General features: G+C 44.8%; 1 protein-coding gene across 15 annotated transcripts in view; it reads right to left on the reverse strand.

Moving 5' to 3' along the window:
- Positions 1-21,446, reverse strand: part of SRCIN1 (SRC kinase signaling inhibitor 1) — a 673,416-nt gene that overhangs the window by 160,757 nt on the left and 491,213 nt on the right. For all 15 annotated transcript variants that reach the window (XM_073572493.1, XM_073572495.1, XM_073572494.1 and 12 more), the window contains one exon: positions 9,667-9,690. In XM_073572493.1, the coding sequence (XP_073428594.1) occupies positions 9,667-9,690 (24 nt within the window). The remainder of the gene's footprint in view (positions 1-9,666; positions 9,691-21,446) is intronic.

Below are 21,446 nucleotides of genomic sequence, written 5' to 3' on the forward strand. Positions count from 1 at the left end.
TACTTCTGTGAAAAATGAATGAACTCATGGAGATCAACATCCAACACTGTGGAGACACCATCACATGTTTCTCAACGCAGTGATTCTAGAGCACTGCCCCCATCCCTTATGGGAAATATGTGAAACGTGCAAAACATAAGCCGCTGAGACACCATCACATGTTTCTCAACGCAAGCAATGACTAGCCAGGTCTTTCCCCGGGAAGGAACAACCACGGGAAGGGCAGTCTCCAATGAAGGAAACCACCTATGCTAAAACATGGTATCCATCTACAGACTGCTGTTTCGGGGTATTGCCCCGTCACGGTCTTCTACTAGGCATTGCTCCTACTGGCCAGTTTCCTACTCCACACTGATGAGGGGCAATACCCCGAAACAGCTGTCTGTGGATGGATACCATGTTTTGGCATAGGTGGTTTCCTTCATTGGAGACTGCCCTTCCCGTGGTTGTTCCTTCCCCGGGAAAGACCTGGCTAGTCATTGCTTGCATTGAGAAACATGTGTTGGTGTCTCAGCGGCTTGTGTTTTGCATGTTTTACATATTTCCCATAAGGGATGGGGGCATTGCTCTAGAATCACTGCGTTGAGAAACGTGATGGGGTCTCCGCAGTGTTGGATGTTGATCTCCATGAGTTCATTCATCCTCATTTTTCACAGTCTTTTACTTGGCATTGCTCCTACTGGCCAGTTTACTACTCCACACTGATGAGGGGCAATACCCCGAAACAGCTGTCTGTGGATGGATACCATGTTTTGGTATAGGTGGTTTCCTTCATTGGAGACTGCCCTTCCCGTGGTTGTTCCTTCCCGGGGAAAGACCTGGCTAGTCATTGCTTGCGTTGAGAAACATGTGATGGTGTCTCAGCGGCTTGTGTTTTGCATGTTTTTACATATTTCCCATAAGGGATGGAGGCATTGCTCTAGAATCACTACGTTGAGAAACATGTGATGGTGTCTCCGCAGTGTTGGATGTTGATCTCCACGAGTTCATTCATCCTCATTTTTCACGGTCTTCTACTAGGCATTGCTCCTACTGGCCAGTTTCCTACTCCACACTGATGAGGGGCAATACCCCGAAATAGTTTATTTCTAATCCTTTGTACAGTATTAGCATGGAGGCTTAGTGGTTAGTACTGCTGCCTTGCAACTCTATGGTATGGGGGGGGGGGGGCTGCTAAAAAGCCACTTCACCTTGGTCAGATCATTTAGAAATATGGCTAAGGGAAAAAAACAGAACTTCTGCCTCGTGCAAAAGTAAAGCGCAAAGCTGGCCATAGTCATTAGATAGCGACTGACCAATCGATCATTCAGTCGACAGCCATCTCCCCCGAATTCCCCATACACAGGACCACTCAGCTCAGCAGTGCACTCTTGTGTTCTCACTGAGAGAGGCACTACCAGACTTCTCTGACACCAGATCTCTGTGGATCAAAAGGATCGATTATTGTAATTCCGTCCCTTCCCGACAGATGCGTAAGTAAAGAGTACCCCCATTCACACTAGATGGTCGATCCATCCTGCTGAAATCGACAGGTCCGGACAAATTTCCCTAATATGTGTGGGTCATCTGATTTCCTTTGAAATTTGTCTTAGAGTGTTTGTGATACAGAAATGTTATTGCGTGGATAATTTGTATAAAATATGTTTATGACATAGTTTTGTCTCCCAGTTTCATAGCCATAGGGTCTGTTGAGATAGTATGTAAGTCCCCACCCCCGCAAAAAGCATACAGAAATAAAGGGGGGTCCCATGGCCATGCGGGCCGTGTTTTTATTAAGTTTCTGATAATAAAAGGTTAAAATAAGGCCAAGGTTAGGTGGTATCGGTTGGGAACCGGTTTTAACTGGTTTTGTTCTCTATTGGATGGCACCGTTTTAAACGGGCTATGATTGGAGGAAAGGCATTTTGGCGGTCTTTTTTATAATATATAAGGCCAGGTGTGAGCCGTTATCACCTCAGTCAGCGACTTACACTCAAGATAAGAAGATTCTCCCTCCCTCCCCCCCCCCCCCGTTTCAATTGAATGTCGTGTGGTTTATTGAGGGAAAATCGCCCGATAAGGGGCGGATTGTTTCTTGGTTTTGGTAATATTGGGTATTTATATGGCTGTATTTATTAACGGATTTTAATATTTATCTATCTTAACCAAAAATAAACGCACGGCCACTTTTCTTCCACGATTAATGTCTCAGTTGTCGTTTATTTATCTTTGAATTCATATTGGTCATGTATGGCCATGTATACATTACTATTGCTATAATAGAGCCCAGCCACTGTGCCTTAAAGCCCCATACACATTTCACAAATGTTAACTGAATCCATCGATACCGACGATTTTGGCCGACAGATTAATGGTCAAGAGAGGTGTCGATCAGGAATGTCCGATTTCAGACTGCAGATTGCATTGCTCTGCCGGTGATAAGACACTGACCAACGTGTCAGTCATCAGCTTATTCCCAGAGCACACAGGGGCACTCAGCCAAACGAGCGCTCCTGTGTTTGGGAGAGTCGGCTGAGGTGGCTGAAGAATGAAAGATTGGACAAAACATTGTTAGGCTGATGGCCATCTATTGTGTATGGCTTTAAGGGACCATACTACCTGAGATAACAGCACTCTAGGTGGGCAGTGCTGGGAATCAATGACCTTCAGTATAATGCCACAAACGACTTTCTTACGAAATCACCAGGGACTCTGCTGTTTCTCTATTCAAATGTTTGTAGCCGTTGTTGTGTTAGACACTTTCTATCGCTGGCAGTAACCTTACCAGAAGTTCCCAACAGACAAGGACTCCAACCCCCTCCATCCCTCCCCGCACCCCTTCAGGCAAACATCTCCTGACCTTTGCCAGCTTCTCAGCAACCAGCAAGAACTTCGGGTTAAAACAGTTCTCCTACTTATCAGCTAGTTGTATACACATGGGTGCAGCTTCTTCCTGCCAGGTTATAGAGGTCTCCTATAAAGTAGATTGTCTCTCAGGAATTCATCACCAAAGCCCCTTGCTCCCTATTAAGTCGCTGCCTTGTATGTGTCCTGCAGAGAATGCATGTCAGCCTCGAAGATAATCTGCTCAGACTTACCATGCCTGTAAAATATTTAATGCCTCCTGTTCTTTTATCAGGGTTTATCATGCAGCAACTGAGAATCGCTGTGGGGTAATTAAGATTTTTAACTGACAAATCTAAAGAAAAAATTAAAAACTCAACCACAAAAAATACTGTAATTAAAAAGACTCATCAATAAAGAAGGAAAAAGAAATCCCTAAATAGTGATGTTCTATCCATTCATTACAGTTATAACAGTAAGGCCACGGTCACACATTCAGTATTTGGTCAGTATTTTACCTCAGTATCTGTATGCCAAAACCAGGAGTGGGTGATAAATACAGAAGCGGTGACGTGTTTCTATTAGGCTATGTGCACACGCTGCGGATTCACCCGCGGATTTGTATCTGCGGATCCGCAGGTAAAACCGCAGGTAAAATGACCTGCGGATTGACCTGCAGTTTATCACCTCTACAATGGAGGAGATGGCAAACCGGAGCGGAATCCGCAGAAAGAATTGACATGTCAATTCTTTCTGCGGATTCAAAACCGCAGCTTTTCCGCAGTTGAAAAACCGCAGAATGTGCACAGCAGATTGTAAGTCACATAGACTTACATTGTACTGTACACTGTCTGCAGAACTGCTGCAGATCCGCAGAGGCCAAATCCGCAGAGGATCCGCAGCAGAATCCGCAGCGTGTGCACATAGCCTTATACTTTTCCTCTGACTGTTCTTTTCCTAGTTTTGGCTTAAAAATAAAAAAGTCACCAAATACTCAAAATGTGCACATGGCCTTAAGCTAGGATTTTTTCAGGTAAATTCCGCCCAGAATCCATTTATAAAAGCACCATAAAATAAACATAGTGTAAGGCTGTGTTCACACGTTGCGTTTTTTTTTGTGTTTTTACCAAATAAAACGCTTAAAAAATGCTTAAAAGAAGCTTCCCATTTATTTTAATGAATTCCGCACTTTCTGTGCATATTGATGCGTTTTTTCCACGAAAAAAACACATAGCAGAAAAAACGCAGCATGCTCATTAATTTCATGGAAAATGCCGCATTTCTAGCTATTTTCTATGTGACTGGGACTGCTCCGGAAAAAAACGCATTAAAAACGCACGTTTTTGCGCAAAAAACGCGCAGAAAAAAACGCGCGTTTTCTGGGAAGGAGTCAGGTTTTCAAGCAGAAATTTTCTGCATATGTGTGCACATAGCCTAATAGGGTGAGTAGAAGAAGTAGATGTGTCAAGTTGGTTAAAATATCAAAAAGTTGTTTTGATGTTCGTCCCCAGGGATTGGGAAGGGCTGACCAATAAGGGAAACACTAGAAGGCTGTAGGTTTATAGTTAGTAACAATAAAAAATATAGTTAAACATGTTAGGAATAGCCCACATACTGGGAGGGGTTAGAACAAACAAAAAGTGAAAGCACTTACTGTATAGAGTCTTAAACAGTAAGGGTCCCATTTCACATACCGACGCACCAGCGATCCTGACAACGATACAACCTGATAGGGATCGCTAGTGCGTCGCTACATGGTCGCTAGTAAGCTGCCAAACAGGAAGATCTCTTCAACGACGCACCAGCGATCCCGACAACGATACGGCCTGGTAAGGATCGCTGGTGTGTAGTCACACAGCAGCTATTCTGAAAGATTCCAGCCTGCATCCCTGAGATGTGCGTCGCCAACGAGGCTGTGGCCTATGGCCCGGAGTGGGCATTAGAATGCGTGCCTTATTCTCTTTTATGCGGAAGAGACCGAACAGGAAAGAGCAAGGGGGAAAGATGGCGGGTCTCAAAAATGCCCCACGGGGAATCCCTGGTACCAACAGAAACTGTTGAGGTGGGGACAATTTAGGCAGAATGGAAGCAAGAGCTTATCATGCATGGTGAGGAAGGAACTGCAACTGGAGAGTGCTGTGCCCCATACTCTATGCTGCAGCCGAATGTATCTGAACTATACAGTAAAGCAGAACTTATTGCACCAGACAAAATGTCTCCTGGTGTGTGTGGTTCTGATACCGGTCCTAAAGACAGAGATGTAGCAGAGGCTTCCAGCCTACAAGTAAGAACAGAGCAAATACTACAGCACAGCACACAGGAGAAAGGCTCCCATTTACAAAAGGTGTTTCAGGATGAAGAGAAGTCAGAACCAACCCACATCCTGGGCCCTGAGCTCCCTTCATTAGTACACAGCAATGTCAGAGCGACATTTCAAACCCTAAAGCAGTTAAAAGAAGTGACAAGCTCATTCTTTAGTCAGCTTTTGCTAGGAAGTTGTCCTCTCTATTCTACAGTTTAGAGTAAAAGGTGCCATCAGTGGAGCTGCGACAAGAACGACCAGCAAAGGCACCTCAGGAAAACAACCTCCGACATTTTCCTAAAGCGGCTTCACCTGTAAAAACTCAGTTGCTGCACTGGGGTCTAAATGATGCCTTGTGTACTTACCCTTAAAGGGAATTTGTCATCCGGTTTATGCCATCCTATCTAAAGGCAGCATAACATAGTGATCTCATCGCTGAGTCACTTTTTTCCTCTTGCAGTACTTTACATGAAATCACAGTTTATTAGGGCTTGTGCACACGACCGTAATAATAGAAGGAGTGCTATTTGTCTTGTTGATGGATAGCAGACGTTCCCATGTTATTCTATGAGGCCTTGCTCATGTCTGAATTGGTCAGAGGAAAGGCACGAGTTGGCTCCGATAATCGGATGGCACTCATCCATTCATGCCTATGGTTCCATGGAAAATATTGAAGGCGACAGAATTAGGGTCTCAAATACGGCAGCAATATCATTTTAACTGATCTTATTACTCTTCATATATACACACAGGCAGATCACCCACATATAACTTTGATGTATCACCACCTCTAATGTTGGGATAGCTATAAAAAACAGTCAAGAGAAAGATGCCGAAAACTTTCCAAGACACTGAATATCCTTCACATTACAGTTCCTTTAAAAATGTTTAGATCCTCAAAAAGATTTCCATACAGTAAAGGGCATGTCACACTAAGTGATATCGCTAGAAATATCGCTATAACTTGTGACGTTATAGCGATATTGCTAGCGATATCGCTGTGTGTGATACTTACCTACGACCCGCTCCCCCGCTGGTTATCGCTGATCGCGTGAGAACAGGCTGGACTGTTTCTCGTTGTCAGCTTCCTGCGGCGCTTCCTGCTGTGACGACGAGCGACGCGTGGAGCCGGGCGGGAGGAAGCAGGATCGCCTGGTGTGACAGGTAAGTAGCGACCCCCGTCCCCAGCGATGTCGCTGGTGAGATCTGCCTGTGTGGCAGCTCACTAGCGACCACTTAGCGATGTACCAGCGATCCTGACCGCGTCATATCGCTGGTCGGGATCGCTGGTACATCGCTAAGTGTGACAGTACCCTAAGAGTATAGTATTGTCCTTTAGGATTAATACTCTTTTGATACACTGTGTGTTCTTTCTTAAAAGCGTTGGCTGGTCTGCAGTCACTTCCTACGATTGCAGGCTGTCGAATCATGAAAGTGTGTCATGTGCACATTCAGGACAGCCATAAGGGCATTCCTGTTTTTACCCATCTGACGAATGTTTAGTTAAAATCTACTGTCATGTGGAAAGTCGGTGGCTTCAAGCAGGGCAATAGTTAACAGCCGCCAGCCAATCACAGGCTGGCAACTGATATCAGCACCCACGTCACCGGCGTATGACATCACTGCGACTGTGCCTCAAATGAATGAAGGAGAGTCGCGGCTGGACCGTGGACAGGTAAGAAGAATTTTTTAAAACTTGATTTTTTTGTACTGAAAGCCGCAATATGGGGACAAAATGGGAGATCATATGGGGCAGGATGTGAAATCATATGGGGTAGGATGGAGACATATGGGGCAGGATGGGATATCATATGGGGCAGGATGAAGACATATGGGGCAGGATGGGAGATGATATGGGGCAGGATGGAGATCATATGAGGCAGGATGGAGACACATGGTACAGGATTGAGAAACATAGGGCGGCATGGAGACACATGGTGACTGAGTAGAGATACATGGGGCAGAAAGGAGAAATGGAGACACATGGGGGCAGGATGGAGAAACATGGGGGCAGGATGGGAAAACATATGGGGCCAGGAATGAGACACAAAGTGGCAAGGATGGAGGACATTATGACCGTAGCGGCTAATTAAGGGATATTATTACTGCTGTCATGTATTTTAATTTTGAGGATACTGTTTTCAGTGAGGGGGAGGTTCTGTTACTGTGCAGGGAGGCACTATGTCACTTTTTTCTTCATCCGGTGTGGTTTAGAATTTGGGGAAAGATTGCGGAATGTTCTCAGGAAGCGGTGCTCTAGATAACTGTGTTATTTTCTGCAGAGATGAGTCCTGGCTGGAAGAAGTGATGGCAGTCTGAGCTGGATGAAGAAGAAAAGTGAAGATAAAAGACTTCAAACTAGAGACGTCACCAGTGAGTCAGTGTGATACTTGTTTACTTACAGTTGCACTATTTACAATATACAGAGCTCCAGTATATAATAATGTCACTGGTGATCCCTGTATTACCTGTACACTAAATACAGAGCTCCTGTGTATAAAGACACTGGTGATCACTGTAATACCTATACACTATATACATAGCTCCTGTGTATAATGTCACTGGTGAGTCAGTGTATTACCTGTACAGTGACATGATACACTGTATACTAAGTACAGAGCTCCTGTGCATAATGCCACTTATGGTAATATTAGTATTGTGTTTTTTTTTATTAATGATCAGTATTGTAGCAGTCGGTCACTATGTGGTGGTAATGTGTGGCCAAAAGAAAAAGCTGTTGGCTAGGTATGTGATATGGTGTTCGATGAGAACTGTTAGGCTGGGGTCAGACTTGTGAGAAACTCAGACGAGTCTCGCACGTCAATACTCGGCACTGCCGCCGGCACTCGGGAGCAGAGTGTGCGGGTGCACAGAAATACATGCAGCCGCATGCTCCACTCCCGAGTGCCGGTGGCAGTGCGGGGTATGGAGATGCAAGACTCGTGCGAGTTTCTCGCATGTGTGACCCTGGCCTTAATGTGTGATTGGTGAGGACGTGGTGCACAAGTGAAGTTTTTCCAAGAGTGGGCGATGTGACTGTAGAAGGTTCATCGGGTGGAGTCGGAGCTGGGGTGGAGCCTGGGAGGAGTCTCAAGGGGGCAAGAAAATTTTGCCTGCATGGGGCACTGAAATTCCTAGTTTCAGCCCAGTGCACATTGTCTTAATTCCCCTGTATTTCCCATGCGGCTGGATGGTCAGATATGTACGATTTGTGCACATGTGGTAATGAGCCAACTCTCCTCCACTTCTCAATGATCTAGAAGAGGAGAATCTAAGCATGGAATACAGGGAAAGTGAATTGCTCACTGTCACGATTCAGCAGTCTGCAGTCACATGGAGTGATGGGGGATTCTGAGTATGAAGAGACCAACATACTTGATTAACACAGCCTCTTTTAACACAGGCTACATTTAACACCAGCTGCAGTCCCATGCACAGCCAGGTGACTGGGGGCACTGCTCTGCAGGAAAAAGCTAGGAGAGATGTAGCCTTGAATAAATGCTGCAGCCTCTATTTGCCAGTGTGGCTCACAGAGATTAGATACGCAAAGATCATAAAATAATGACATACCTTAACATTCCAAAATATGAATAACCTTTTAATAATAATAATAATGATAATAATAATAAAAGAGCTTTCACCTAAATAAATATGAATAAACTTGGAAAATTAATTTATTTGGAATTTTTTTAAAAAGCTTTTTTGTCTCGATATGTTGTCATGGTGCCCCCCTCAGAATTTTATAGGTCAGAGTTGGTGGTCACACATACCCAGTCAGACTTCATGTATTTCCGCAGTGGATCGATTCCTGCTATTGCTCAGGCCAGTTAATAAGAATCCACTTGAAGTGGCTTCTCACCAGCACTGGGGACACTAGGTGGATGGTCTGAGAGGGTGGGCAGCAGAGGGCGCTATAAAACTAATTCATATTGACTTTCAAATTGTATTGTAATGGCAGTAGAATGCAAGGTTAGTTTTCTAAATTAAAAAAAAAAAAATGTGTTCATCTGTACTGAAAAGCAATTAAAAATGTATTGATTGATTCTTTTTTTAAATTCACTAATTATAGGACTTATTTAAAGGGATTTTCCATTTTTTTATGAACATTAGCTTGCACTAGAGAAAAATCAGAGTTAATTAATCTATGTCAACAGGCTGCAGCGTTCACAATTACAGCGCACATGACAATCAATGGGACCAGTGGCAAAGCTGATGCAGACAACATTAGCCACTTTGCATAGTGATTGGCTGCATTGGTAACTTGTGCTATAGCTGTGACGACACTGCTGCAGCCTGTCAACAAAGACAGCAGCGGAAAGGCTTTTTCCTATTAGTCTCTAGCTCGAGCGAATAAGAATAAAAAATTGAAAGTGGGAGACCCCATTAATATTGCCTGCAGAACAATAGAAAATGTAATGTACATGTCACAAATCTGAAACACGGTAAAGGGGCAAATATGAGTCAGTACTCAGCCATGTACAACCACAACCAGATGACAAAAAACACACAGCGGCACACACAACACTGGGGTGTATACTGACCTTAAAGCTCCAGTAGTTTGGTTGCTAATAAGAATAGGAAGAAAAAACATAGTTAACTTCTTTTCCAATTTTACAGCTATGTACATCAGAAGATTTATAACACCACCACCATTTATAACACCACTGATACCAGCCACTGCCACTAATACCAGCAATGAACTGACAAAATGTTTGCACCTTTAGGTATCTTATATGTAGGGAAATTGCAGCAAACAATGTACATCCTATGTGCTATATATTGTAGTGTCTGTACACTCTGCGTACACCCAGTGCAGATTTATCCGTGTGTGGGATTACATGAAGAGGCATTTCAACAGAAGATCTGTGGTTAGTTCTCCAAGATGTTTGGAACAACCTCTCTGCAGGGTTCCTTCAAAAACTGTGTGCAAGTGTATCTAGAAGAGTTGATGCTTTGAAGCTGTTTTGAAGATAAAATGTCACACCAATTATTAGTTTTATTTCGATTTCTATTTTGTTCATTCCCTTTGCATTGGGTAATTGATAAAAATTAACTATTAAAAATTCTGATTTTGAAAGCATTCATTCTTCGCTGCATTTTTTCCACAGTACTGCACTTCATCTAGGCATAATAATTTCAATTTCAGGAGACTAAGCTCTTCTACTGTCTATGACAAGGCTGTTTCCTCCAGAATGGCATTGGGATACATAATTGCGGCACGGTGGCTCAGTGGTTAGGGTCCTGGGTTCGTATCCCACCAAGGACAACATCTGCAAGGAGTTTGTATGTTCTCCCCGTGTTTGCGTGGGTTTCCTCCGGGTACTCCGGTTTCCTCCCACATTCTAAAAAAAGACATACTAATAGGGAATTTAGATTGTGAGCCCCATCGGGGACAGTGATGATGTGTGTGCAAACTGTAAAGCGCTGCGGAATATGTTAGCACTATATAAAAATAAAGATTATTATTATTAATGGTCATCCTCTTAAAGCTAGAATCACACCGCCACCCAAGTATACATAATTAAGCATTTAAAAGTAACTTCGTATCCTAACTCACTTATGCCAAGTGTCCCAATCGTTAGGTATCCAACCACAGGCTGCCTATGTTGGTCTAGAGATACAGTTGGCATCTTCTAATGTCAATATGTACAGTGGCATGTAAACATTTGGGAACCTCTGGTCAAAATTACTGTTATTGTGAACAGTTAAGCAAGTTGAAGATGAAATGATCTCTAAAAGGAAAAAATAGATATGTTTTCATCTTTTACATTTAAAGAATTACAAAAAGGAAAATGAGCTGATGCAAAAGTTTGGGCACCCTTGGAGATTTGTGTGCTCACATAACTTTGACCAAGGTTTCAGACATTAATTAGCCTGTTAGGGTTATGGCTTGTTCACAATCATTGTTAGGAAAGGCCAGGTGATGCAAATTTATCAGGTCTATAAAAACCCAGCCTCCTCTAACCTTGCGCCAAAAAACGGCAGTCATGGGTTCTTCTAATCATCTGCCTAGCACTCTGAAAAAAGGCTAGAAGAAGATAGCAAATACTTTTCCAGTGTCCCTTCCCTCAGTTCCAAATGTAATTAAGAATTGGCAGTAAACAGGAACAGTGGAGGTCAAGATAAGGTCTGGAAGACCAAGCATAATTTCAGTGAGAGCTGTTCGTAGGCTTGCTAGACAGGCAAATCAGAACCCACGCTTGACTGTAAAGGCCTTCAGAAATATTTAGCAGACTCTGGAATTGTGGTACATTGGCTACTGTTCAGAGACACCTGCACAAATATGGCCTTCATGGAAGAGTCATCAGAAGAAAACCTCTCGTGTCCTCACCATAAAAATCAGTATCAGAAGTATGCAAAAGAACATCTAAACCAGCCTGATGCATTTTGGAAACAAGTCCTGTGGACCGATGAGGTTAAAATAGAACTTTTAGGACACAATCATGAAAGTTATGGAGGAAAAAGGGCACAGAATTTCAGGAAAAGAACATCTCGCCAACCATTAAGCATCAGGGTCGATCAATCATGCTTTGGGGTTGTGTTGCAGCCAATGGCACGGGGAACATTTCATGAGTAGAGGGAAGAATGGATTCAATGAAATTTCAATATGTACAATAACAAATTATATTGTGGTACCGTGTTAGCCAGAAAAATCGATGTGATTACTTTTCTGCCCAATGATGACAAAAGTATTCTAGGAGCGATACTGCTCCTAGAATACTTTTGTCATCATTGGGCAGAAAAGCATTCACAATGAAATTTCAACAAATTCTTGATGCAAACATAACACAATCTGTAAAAAAAAAGCTGAGGATGGCTTCTACAAATGGATAATGATCCTAAACACACATCAAAATTCTCAACAGACTACCTCAAAAGGCGCAAGATGAAGGTTTTACATTGGCCCTCACAGTTCCCTGATCTGATCATCATTGATAATCTGTGGCTAGACCTCAAAATAGCAGAGGATGCAAGAAGACCCAGGAATCTCACATAACTGGAAGAATTTTTTAAGGTGAATGGATGAAAATCCCTCAAAAAAAGAATTGAATGACTCTTGGCAGGCTATAAAAAGCATTTACAAGCTGTGATACTTTCTAAAAAGGGTGCTACTAGGTACTAACCATGCAGGGTGCCCAGACTTTTGCACTCTTTTCCTTTTTTATAATTTTTAAATATATGAAAATATACTTTTTTTGCCTAACATACTAAGGAAATGTGTCATCTTTAACTTTAGGGCTTTTAAAGATCATTTAACCCCTTAACGACCAGGGGTATTATTGTTTTTGCATTTTCATTTTTTTGCTTCTTCCCAGAGCCAAAACTTTTTTATTTTTGGTCAATATGGCCATGTGAGGGCTTGTTTTTTTGTGGAACGAGTTGTACTTTTGAACGACAACATTGGTTTTAACTTGTCGGGTAACAGAAAACGGGAAAAAAATTCCAAGTGCGGTGAAATTGCAAAAAAAAGTGCAATCCCACACTTGTTTTTGTTTGGCGTTTTTACTAGGTTCACTAAATGGTAAAACTGACCTGCCATTATGATTCTCCAGGTCATTACGTGCTCATAGACACCGAACACGTCTATGTTCTTTTTTATCTAAGTGGTGAAAAAAATTCCAAAGTTTGTAAAATGTTTTTTATTGATACCATTTTGGTGCAGATCTTTTGATCGTCCGTTATTGCATTTTATTGCAATGTTGCAGCGACCAAAAAAAAAAAAAAATGTAATTCTGGCATTTTTTTTTCTCGCTACGCTGTTTACCGATTGGATTAATTATTTTTATATATTGATAGATCGGGTGATTCTGAACGCGGCGATACCAAATATGTGTATATTTGATTTTTTTTATTGTTTCATTTTGAATGGGGCAAAAGAGGGTGATTATTTTTTTAAAAACATTTTTTTTTACTTTATACTTGCTTCAATAGCCTCCATGGGAGACTTGAAGCTGCAGTTGTCTGATCGCCTCTGCTACATAGAGCAGGGCTGCAGCCCTGCTCTATGTATCAGAATTGCTCACTTGTTATGAGTGCTGACCACCAGTCGGCACTCATAGCGATCCAGCAATGACAACCACATGGGTCTCCTGCTGACCCCAGGTTGTCATGCCAACCCATCGGCGACCAGCGGTCATGTGACACGGGCGCTGATGGAAGGAAGTAATAACGCGCTTCCTGCACGTGCATGTTAAATGCTGCTGTCATCGTTTGACAGCAGCATTTAACGTTAGCCATGGGTGAATCGTGATTCAACCCAAAATGTTCCGGGCACATGTCAGCTGATCAGATCAGTCATCATGTGCCAGAAAAGGTGCGGGCTCATCACACTTAACGTCTTTGGACGTTAAGGGGTTAATCTTGAGCTTAACGGTTTACAATAACAGTAATTTTGACCAGGAGTGCCCAAACTGTTACATGCCACTGTAAGCCTGTCTCCTTCTCTATCACATCCCATGTATAGACAGATAAGGAGGCTTGCTTAGCAACTGAATAGAGCGATCAGCCAGTATCCTTAACCCCTTTCTGTCATGTGACGTACTATCCCGTCCATGTGCCCTGGGACTTAATTCCCAGGGACGGGATAGTACGTCACAGCGCAGGCAAGGAGGAAACCTTGTGCAGTGCCTGTGACAGATCGCTGATCTGTCACAGTGATCTGTGATGTGACAGATCAGCGATCTGTCACAGGACAGTGATGTCCCACCTGGGACAATGTAATAAAGTAATAAAGTTAAAAAAAAAGTGTAAAAATAATTTAAAAAAATAAATAAATAAATCGCTAAATAAATAAAAAAACAATAAAAGTACACATATTTGGTATCGCCGCGTCCGTAATGACCCGCCCTATAAAACTGTCCCATTAGTTAACACCTTTAGTGAACCCTTTAAAAAATAAAAAACGAAGCAAAAAATAATGATTTATTATCATACCGACGAACAAAAAGTGCAATAACGCGCGATCAAAAAGACGCATATACATATCCATGGTACCGCTGAAAACGTCATCTTGTCCCGCAAAAAACGAGCCACCATACAGCATCATCAGCAAAAAAATAAAAAGCGCTGGTTTTTGTTCTTTCTGCGTCCCAAAAATCGGAATAAAAAGCGATCAAAAGATGTCACGTGCCCGAAAATAATACCAATAAAAACGCCAACTCGTCCGGCAAAAAATAAGACCTCACATGACTCTGTGGGTCACAATATGGAAAAATTATAGCTCTCAATATGTGGTGATGCAAAAACTATTTTTACAATAAAAAGCGTCTTTTAGCGTGCGACAGCTGTCAAACATAAAAACCGCCATAAATTGTAAATCAAACCCCCCGTTATCACCCCCTTAGTTAGGGAAAAATAATAAAATTAAAAGAAAATGTATTTATTTCCATTTTCCCATTAGGGTTAGGGTTATGTCTAGGGTTAGGGCTGAGATTAGGGTTAGGAGTGTGTTGGGGTTAGGGTTGGAGTTAGAATTGGGGGGGGTTCCACTGTTTAGGCACATCAGGTGGTCTCAAAACGCAACATGGCGTCTGATCTCAATTCCAGCCAATTCTGCGTTGAAAAAGTCAAATAGTCCTCCTTCCCTTCCAAGCTCTGCCATGCACCCAAACAGTGTTTACCCCACATATAGGGTGTCAGCCTACTCAGGACAAATTGCAAAACAACTTTTGGGGTCCAATTTCTCCTGTTACGCTTAGGAAAATAAAAAATTGGGGGCAAAAATATCATTTTTGTGGAAAAAAAATGATTTTTTTATTTTCACGCTCGGGCGTTATAAACTTCTGTGAAGCACTTGGGGGTTCAAAGTGCTTACCACACAACTAGATAAGTTCCTTAGGGGGTCTAGTTTCCAAAATGGTGTCATTTGTGGGGGTTTTCACTGTTTAGGTACATTAGGGGCTCTCCAAAGGCAACATGACACCCTCAGAGAATTCCATCAAAGTCTGCATTCCAAAACGTCACTACTTCCCTTCCGAGCCCTGACGTGTGCCCAAACAGTAGTTTTCTCCCACATATGGGGTATGAGCGTACTCAGGACAAATTGGACAACAACTTTTGGGGTCCAATTTCTCCTGGTACCCTTGGGAAAATAAAAAAATTGGTGACTAAAAGATCATGTTTGTGGAAAAAATACGATTTTTTTATTTTCACGCCCGGGCGTTATAAACTTCTGTGAAGCACTGGGGGGGTCAAAGTGCTCACCACACATCTAGATAAGTTCCTTGGGGGGTCTAGTTTCCAAAATGGTGTCATTTGTGGGGGGTTTCACTGTTTTGGTACATCAGGGGCTTTCCAAACGCAACATGGTGTCCGATCTCAATTCTAGCCAAAAACGTCAAATGGCGCTGCTTCCCTTCCGAGCTCTGCCATTCGCCCAAATAGTGGTTTACCCCCACATGTGGGGTATCAGTGTACTCAGGACAAATTGCACAATAACTTTTAGGGTCTTGTTACACTTGGGAAAATAAGAATTGAGGGTGAAAAGATCATTTTTGTGGAAAAAATATGATTTTTTAATTGTGCGGCTGTATGTTATAAACTTCTGTGAAGCCCTTGGGGGTTCAAAGTTCTCACCACACATCTAGATAAGTTCCTAGGGGGGTCTAGTTTCCAAAATGGTGTCATTTGTGGGGGGTTTCCATTGTTTTGGTACATCAGGGGTTTTCCAATCGCAAAATGGTGTCCGATCTCAATTCCAGCCAAAAAAGTCAAATGGTGCTGCTTCCCTTCCGAGCTCTGCCATGCGCCCAAATACCACCATGGTTACTTACCGGTAGCCGGTTTTTCCGGAACCCATGACAGCACCACATGAGAGAGGGATCCGCCCCGCCAGGACAGGAACCTACTGAGACATAAGGGGCGGCACCTCTCCCCCGCTTCAGTTGGGTTACAGAGCATTGAGAGGACTTCCCGGTTAGTTACATGTTTATCCAATACCACAACACTCAAAACACCCTACTAATTGTGCACACCATACAGTGAAAAAGGGGGGGAATGTACGGGTGCTGTCATGGGTTCCGGAAAAACCGGCTACCGGTAAGTAACCATGGTGGTTTTCCCTTCACCCATGACAGCACCACATGAGAGATTTTTGGAGACTTCGAAACACCTTAGGGAGGGACCACCGCTTGCAGCACCCTTCTACCAAAGGTTAAGTCAGCAGAGGAGGATAGATTTAATCTATAGTGCTTAAAGAAGGTTGAAGGTGAGGCCCAGGTAGCGGCCTTACAAATTTGTTCGATTGATACCTCTGCCTTTTCAGCCCAGGAGGTCGCCACGGCTCTGGTGGAATGAGCCTTGATGCCGTCAGGAATCGGGATACCACTAGCTGAATAGGCTACACTAATGGCTTCCCTGATCCATCTAGCAATAGTCCCTTTTGAAACCCCATAGCCTTTCCTGGCACCCTGAAAAGCTACGAATAGGGACTGTGACCTCCTCCACTGGCTAGTGGCAGATATATATTCTACAAGAGCTCTTTTAACATCCAGACTATGGAATTTTTCCTCCCCCAGATTTTTTGGATTTTCGCAAAAGGATGGAAGAACAATTTCCTGACCCCGATGGAAATCTGACACTACCTTGGGCAGATAACTGGGGTCTGTTCTTAACACTACCCTATCCTGAAAGACTTGCGTATAAGGAGGATTTACTGAGAGAGCCTGTAAGTCGCTTATCCTGCGGGCTGATGTGAGGGCTACTAACAGGATCGTTTTTAGGGTCAAAAACTTTAGGGGTAGCTGATGTAATGGCTCATACGGTTCTTTTGTAAGGGCTTCTAACACCAGGTTTAAATCCCAGGGGGCTATTCTAGGTATTGGAATAGGTCTAGCTCTATGGCAGGATTTAATAAATCTGGCTATCCACCTATCTGATGCCAGTTTGCAATTGTAGAGCGCCCCTAGTGCCGACACCTGAACCTTAAGTGTGTTTACTGCTAACCCCATCTGCAACCCAGATTGTAAGAACTCTAGGATGTCACTAATCGGAGGTTCTTTCCCTAACGGCTTACCCAAGAACTGTAGGAACTTATCCCATGTTCTGCCGTAGATGTTAGTAGTCACCGGTTTCCTGCTTTTTTGCAGAGTGGCCACCAGCCCAGGGGAGAACCCCCTATCTATTAAAAGCGACCTTTCAAATTCCACGCCGTCAGATGGAATCCTTTGACCTGAGCGTGTAATATTGGACCCTGAACTAGTAGGTCCGGGATTTCTGGCAGAACCCAAGGATCGGAGAGGGACATCTTCCGTAGCAGAGCGAACCAGGGCCTTTTTGGCCAAAATGGAGCTATTAGAATCACCCTGGCTTGATCGTTTCTGATTTTTCTTACCACAGTCGGGATCAGAGCTACTGGGGGGAACGCGTAAGCCAGTCTGAAGTTCCACTGGATGTGCAATGAGTCCACTGCCCATGGGTTTTCCCTTGGGTTTAGAGAGCAGAACCTTTCTGTTTGCCTGTTGTGCTTGTTTGCAAAGAGGTCTATCACCGGTTCCCCCCAAAGCTGAATTAACTTTTGAAAAATGGATCGGTTTAGTGCCCATTCTCCTTGCCTCAGGGTATTGCGACTCAGGAAATCTGCCTCTATGTTTTCTGCCCCTTTTATGTGTAGGGCTGTCACGGAGTGTAGGTGATCCTCTGCCCTGCTCAGAATGTTTGTTGCTGCTTCCATTAAGGAGTGTGATCTTGTCCCTCCTTGGTGGTTGATGTATGCCACTGCTACCTTGTTGTCTGACATGATGCGTACATCTTGACCCTGGAGTAGCGGAATGAAGTGGTTTAGGGCCTTGCCCACTGCCCACAGTTCTCTCAGGTTGGAGGATGCCTTCCTTTCTTGAGGTGTCCAGGAACCCTGACCTATGAGGCCCCTTAGGTGTGCCCCCCACCCCGAGGAGCTTGCATCTGTTAAAATTATATCTGTCGCCTGTCTGTCCCATGGTATTCCTAAGGTCAGATTTGTCTCGTTCAACCACCAGTTGAGAGAGTCTCTGGTTTTTAAGGAAAGCTCCAGCTTTCCTTCCAAACGCCCTCTTAGCGATCTTTGTGCTCTTAGTATCTCCCTCTGGAGTTGCCGGGTGTGAAACTGAGCCCACCTGACCGCCGGAATACAGGATGTTAGGGTACCTAGCAGGGACATTGCTTTTCTTAATGTCATACATGGTTGGTTTCGGCCCGCCAAGGCCAGATTTTGCACCTTCTCTATCTTGGACTCTGGGAGCAGACACTCTTGCCTTTCTGAGTCCAGTATAAATCCTAGGAAGGTCTGTTTCTTTAGGGGTTGTAATTTTGATTTTTTGAAATTGACTATCCACCCTAACTCTTGCAAGGTGTTGATCACCTGAGTCAGCTGTGCTGTACAGTGGTCCTCTGAACTGCCCACTATAAGAAAATCGTCCAGGTATGGTATTATGACCGTATCGTGAATCCGGAGAAAGGCTGTCACTTCCGCTATGACCTTGGTGAAGACCCTCGGGGCTATGGATATGCCAAACGGAAGAGCCCTGAACTGAAAGTGCCTTAGTGTGCCCTGAATATAAAGCGCTACCCTCAGGTATTTCTGGTAATCTGGATGGATAGGGATGTGGTAATACGCATCCTTTAAATCGACTACGGCCATGAAGCAATCTTGATGTAGCAGCTTCACTGCCGTAGTTACTGATTCCATCTTGAAGGTCGGGTTCTTTATCCATAGATTGAGGCGTCTGAGATTTATGATTGTCCTGAATGACTGATCCGGTTTTTTTATTAGGAAAAGGGGTGAATAAAACCCCTTTCCTTCCTGTAAGCGTGGCACCTCGGACAGTACCCGCTTGTCTATCAGGCTCAGGATTTCTGTTTCTAAGGCCAGTTGTTCTTCGGTCATCTTCCTGATAGGTGTGATGACGACCACGGATTTTGGCTGACGAATAAAGGGGATTTTCAGGCCTTCTTTTAGGATGCTCAGAATCCAGGTGTTGGAGGAGATCTTTTCCCAGGCCTGGAAAAAGAGTGCCAATCTCGCTCCTACTGGAATACTGGCGTCACTGTGGTGACTTTTTGGAGGTGGAGGTGCCTCCACCAAACATAAACCCTGATTCTTTCTTCTTTTTATCCTCCCATCTTCTCCTGTCAGCGGGAGGACGTCCTCTATTGAATCTTCCCCTCCGAAAGGGCTGTCTCCTCTGATCCATAGGGAATCTGGGGAAGCCTTTTTTCTTATCGCCTGCTTTCTCCAGAATATCGTCCAAGTTTTTGCCGAACAGGAATCGGCCATCGCAGGGGAGAGAGCACAATTTGGCCTTGGACTGAAGGTCACCCGGACAGCCTTTAAGCCATAACGCGCGTCTAGCAGCATTTGATAGTGACGCTGCTCTGGCTGTTAATCGCATAGAGTCCGCCGAGGTATCTGCCAGAAAAGCCGCTGCCCCGTGCAAGAGATACATGTCTGATAAGATCTTCTCTCTTGGGACCCTTGACGCCAGCTTCTCTTCTAACTGCTGCAGCCAGATCATGAGGGAGCGTGCCGTGCAGGTGCCCGCTATCGCCGGCTTAAGACCTCCTGCTGTTGCTTCCCATGCGTGCCTCAAATATGAGTCCGCTTTTTTGTCTAGCGGGTCTCTAAGAACCCCTGCGTCTTCCAAGGGCAGGGCCGACCTTTTGGAAGACCTGGACACCGCTGCATCTATTTTTGGGACTTTGTCCCATATTTCCGTATCCTTGTATTCAAAGGGGTATCGCCTCTTAGAAGCGGATGGAAGGGCCCCCGATTTTTCAGGCTTTTTCCACTCCTTCTCAATAAGCGCCTGGATTTTCGCGTTTACTGGAAAGGTTCGTTTTTTCCTCTCCTGAAGCCCCCCAAACATGACGTCCTCTAGGGTTTTGGCCGCCCTTTCTTCCTGTAGGCCCATTGTGGTTCTAATGGCCTTTAGGAGGGCATCTGTATCTTCTACAGGGAAACATGGCTTACCCCCTGTGTCACTATCTGAGGAGTCTGAGGAGGATGATTTTTCCGCCTGAGATGATACTGATGCGGAATCTGAGGGGGAACTAGGGAAATCCTTCCTGCTTTTTTTCCCTTTTTTCAATAAGGACTTAATTGAGCCTTCCATTTCTGACCTGAGGGCAGATATTAGATTGGCTGCGAAACTAGGCGCTTCCTCCGCCATAGTTCGCTGAATGCACGAAGCACAGAGATCTTTTTGCCAGTCTCTTGCTAGGGGAGATTTACATATAGCACAATCCCTATTGTTCTTCTTGCTTCCTGCTTTTCTGGGCCTTTCCTACAGGGTGAAGCATACAATAGAAAAACCCCCTATTAATATACTGCTGACATTCACGAAGATCACTCACCACCCGTAATCAAGGGTACCGGATTTGGAGGCTGCGTCGGAGCACCTGACCCGCGCTCTTTGGACCTTGAGGAGTGCCCCGACCTGCGGCTGGGGCGACTGCTGCTTGAATGGCTTCCATGCTTTCTGCCAGAGGGCTGTGAGGGAGGCAGGGACGCTGAACGTTCCTGCTCGGACTCCATCTTGCACCGCCGATCTACCGCTGTCTTCCCCTTTTAATTTGCATGCCTCCGCCTGGTGAGCGTCTTCCTCCCCTCCCCCCTGCGACCGCCGGCCCAGCGCTTCAGAAAGCCGGCCGGCGTCGCACCCGGCGCCATTACACCGTCGCCTTCTGCTGACGTCAGCCGGCGCACCCAGCATTCCAAGCGCCGCTGACGTCAGCGGCCGGAAGACGCCAGCGTCTCTCCCCTGCCACGGGGATCGAGATGCGGCGTGCGCGAGGGGAGGGCGGCGCGGTGGGGGCTTCCCGGAGCCACCGGGATCCCATCCACGCCCGCACGAACCCGGAGCCCCAGGGACCCCGGGGACTGCGCTTCCAGGACCCGACGGCCGGCGCTACAGGTAAGCTACCTGTTCTTCCCGCGCCGGGACGGGCCTGGGTCTTCTTTCTCTTCGCCCATGACAGGCACCGCCACAGTGGGATTCCTTCCAGGACAGGAACCCAACTGAAGCGGGGGAGAGGTGCCGCCCCTTATGTCTCAGTAGGTTCCTGTCCTGGCGGGGCGGATCCCTCTCTCATGTGGTGCTGTCATGGGTGAAGGGAAAAGTCGTTTACACCCACATATGGGGTATCAGCGTTCTCAGGACAAATTGTACAATAACGTTTAGGGTCCTATTACCCTTGGGAAAATAAAAATTGCGTTTAAAGTTCTCACCACATATCTAGATAAGTTCCTTGGGGGGTCTAGTTTCCAAAATGGGGTCACTTGTGGGGGGTTTCCACTGTTTAGGCACATCAGGGGCTCTCCAAACATGACATGGCGTCCGATCTGAAT

Source organism: Dendrobates tinctorius, unplaced genomic scaffold (assembly GCF_039654945.1).
Source record: "Dendrobates tinctorius isolate UK_male_01 unplaced genomic scaffold, ASM3965494v1 ptg000032l, whole genome shotgun sequence".
Taxonomy (NCBI): domain Eukaryota; kingdom Metazoa; phylum Chordata; class Amphibia; order Anura; family Dendrobatidae; genus Dendrobates; species Dendrobates tinctorius.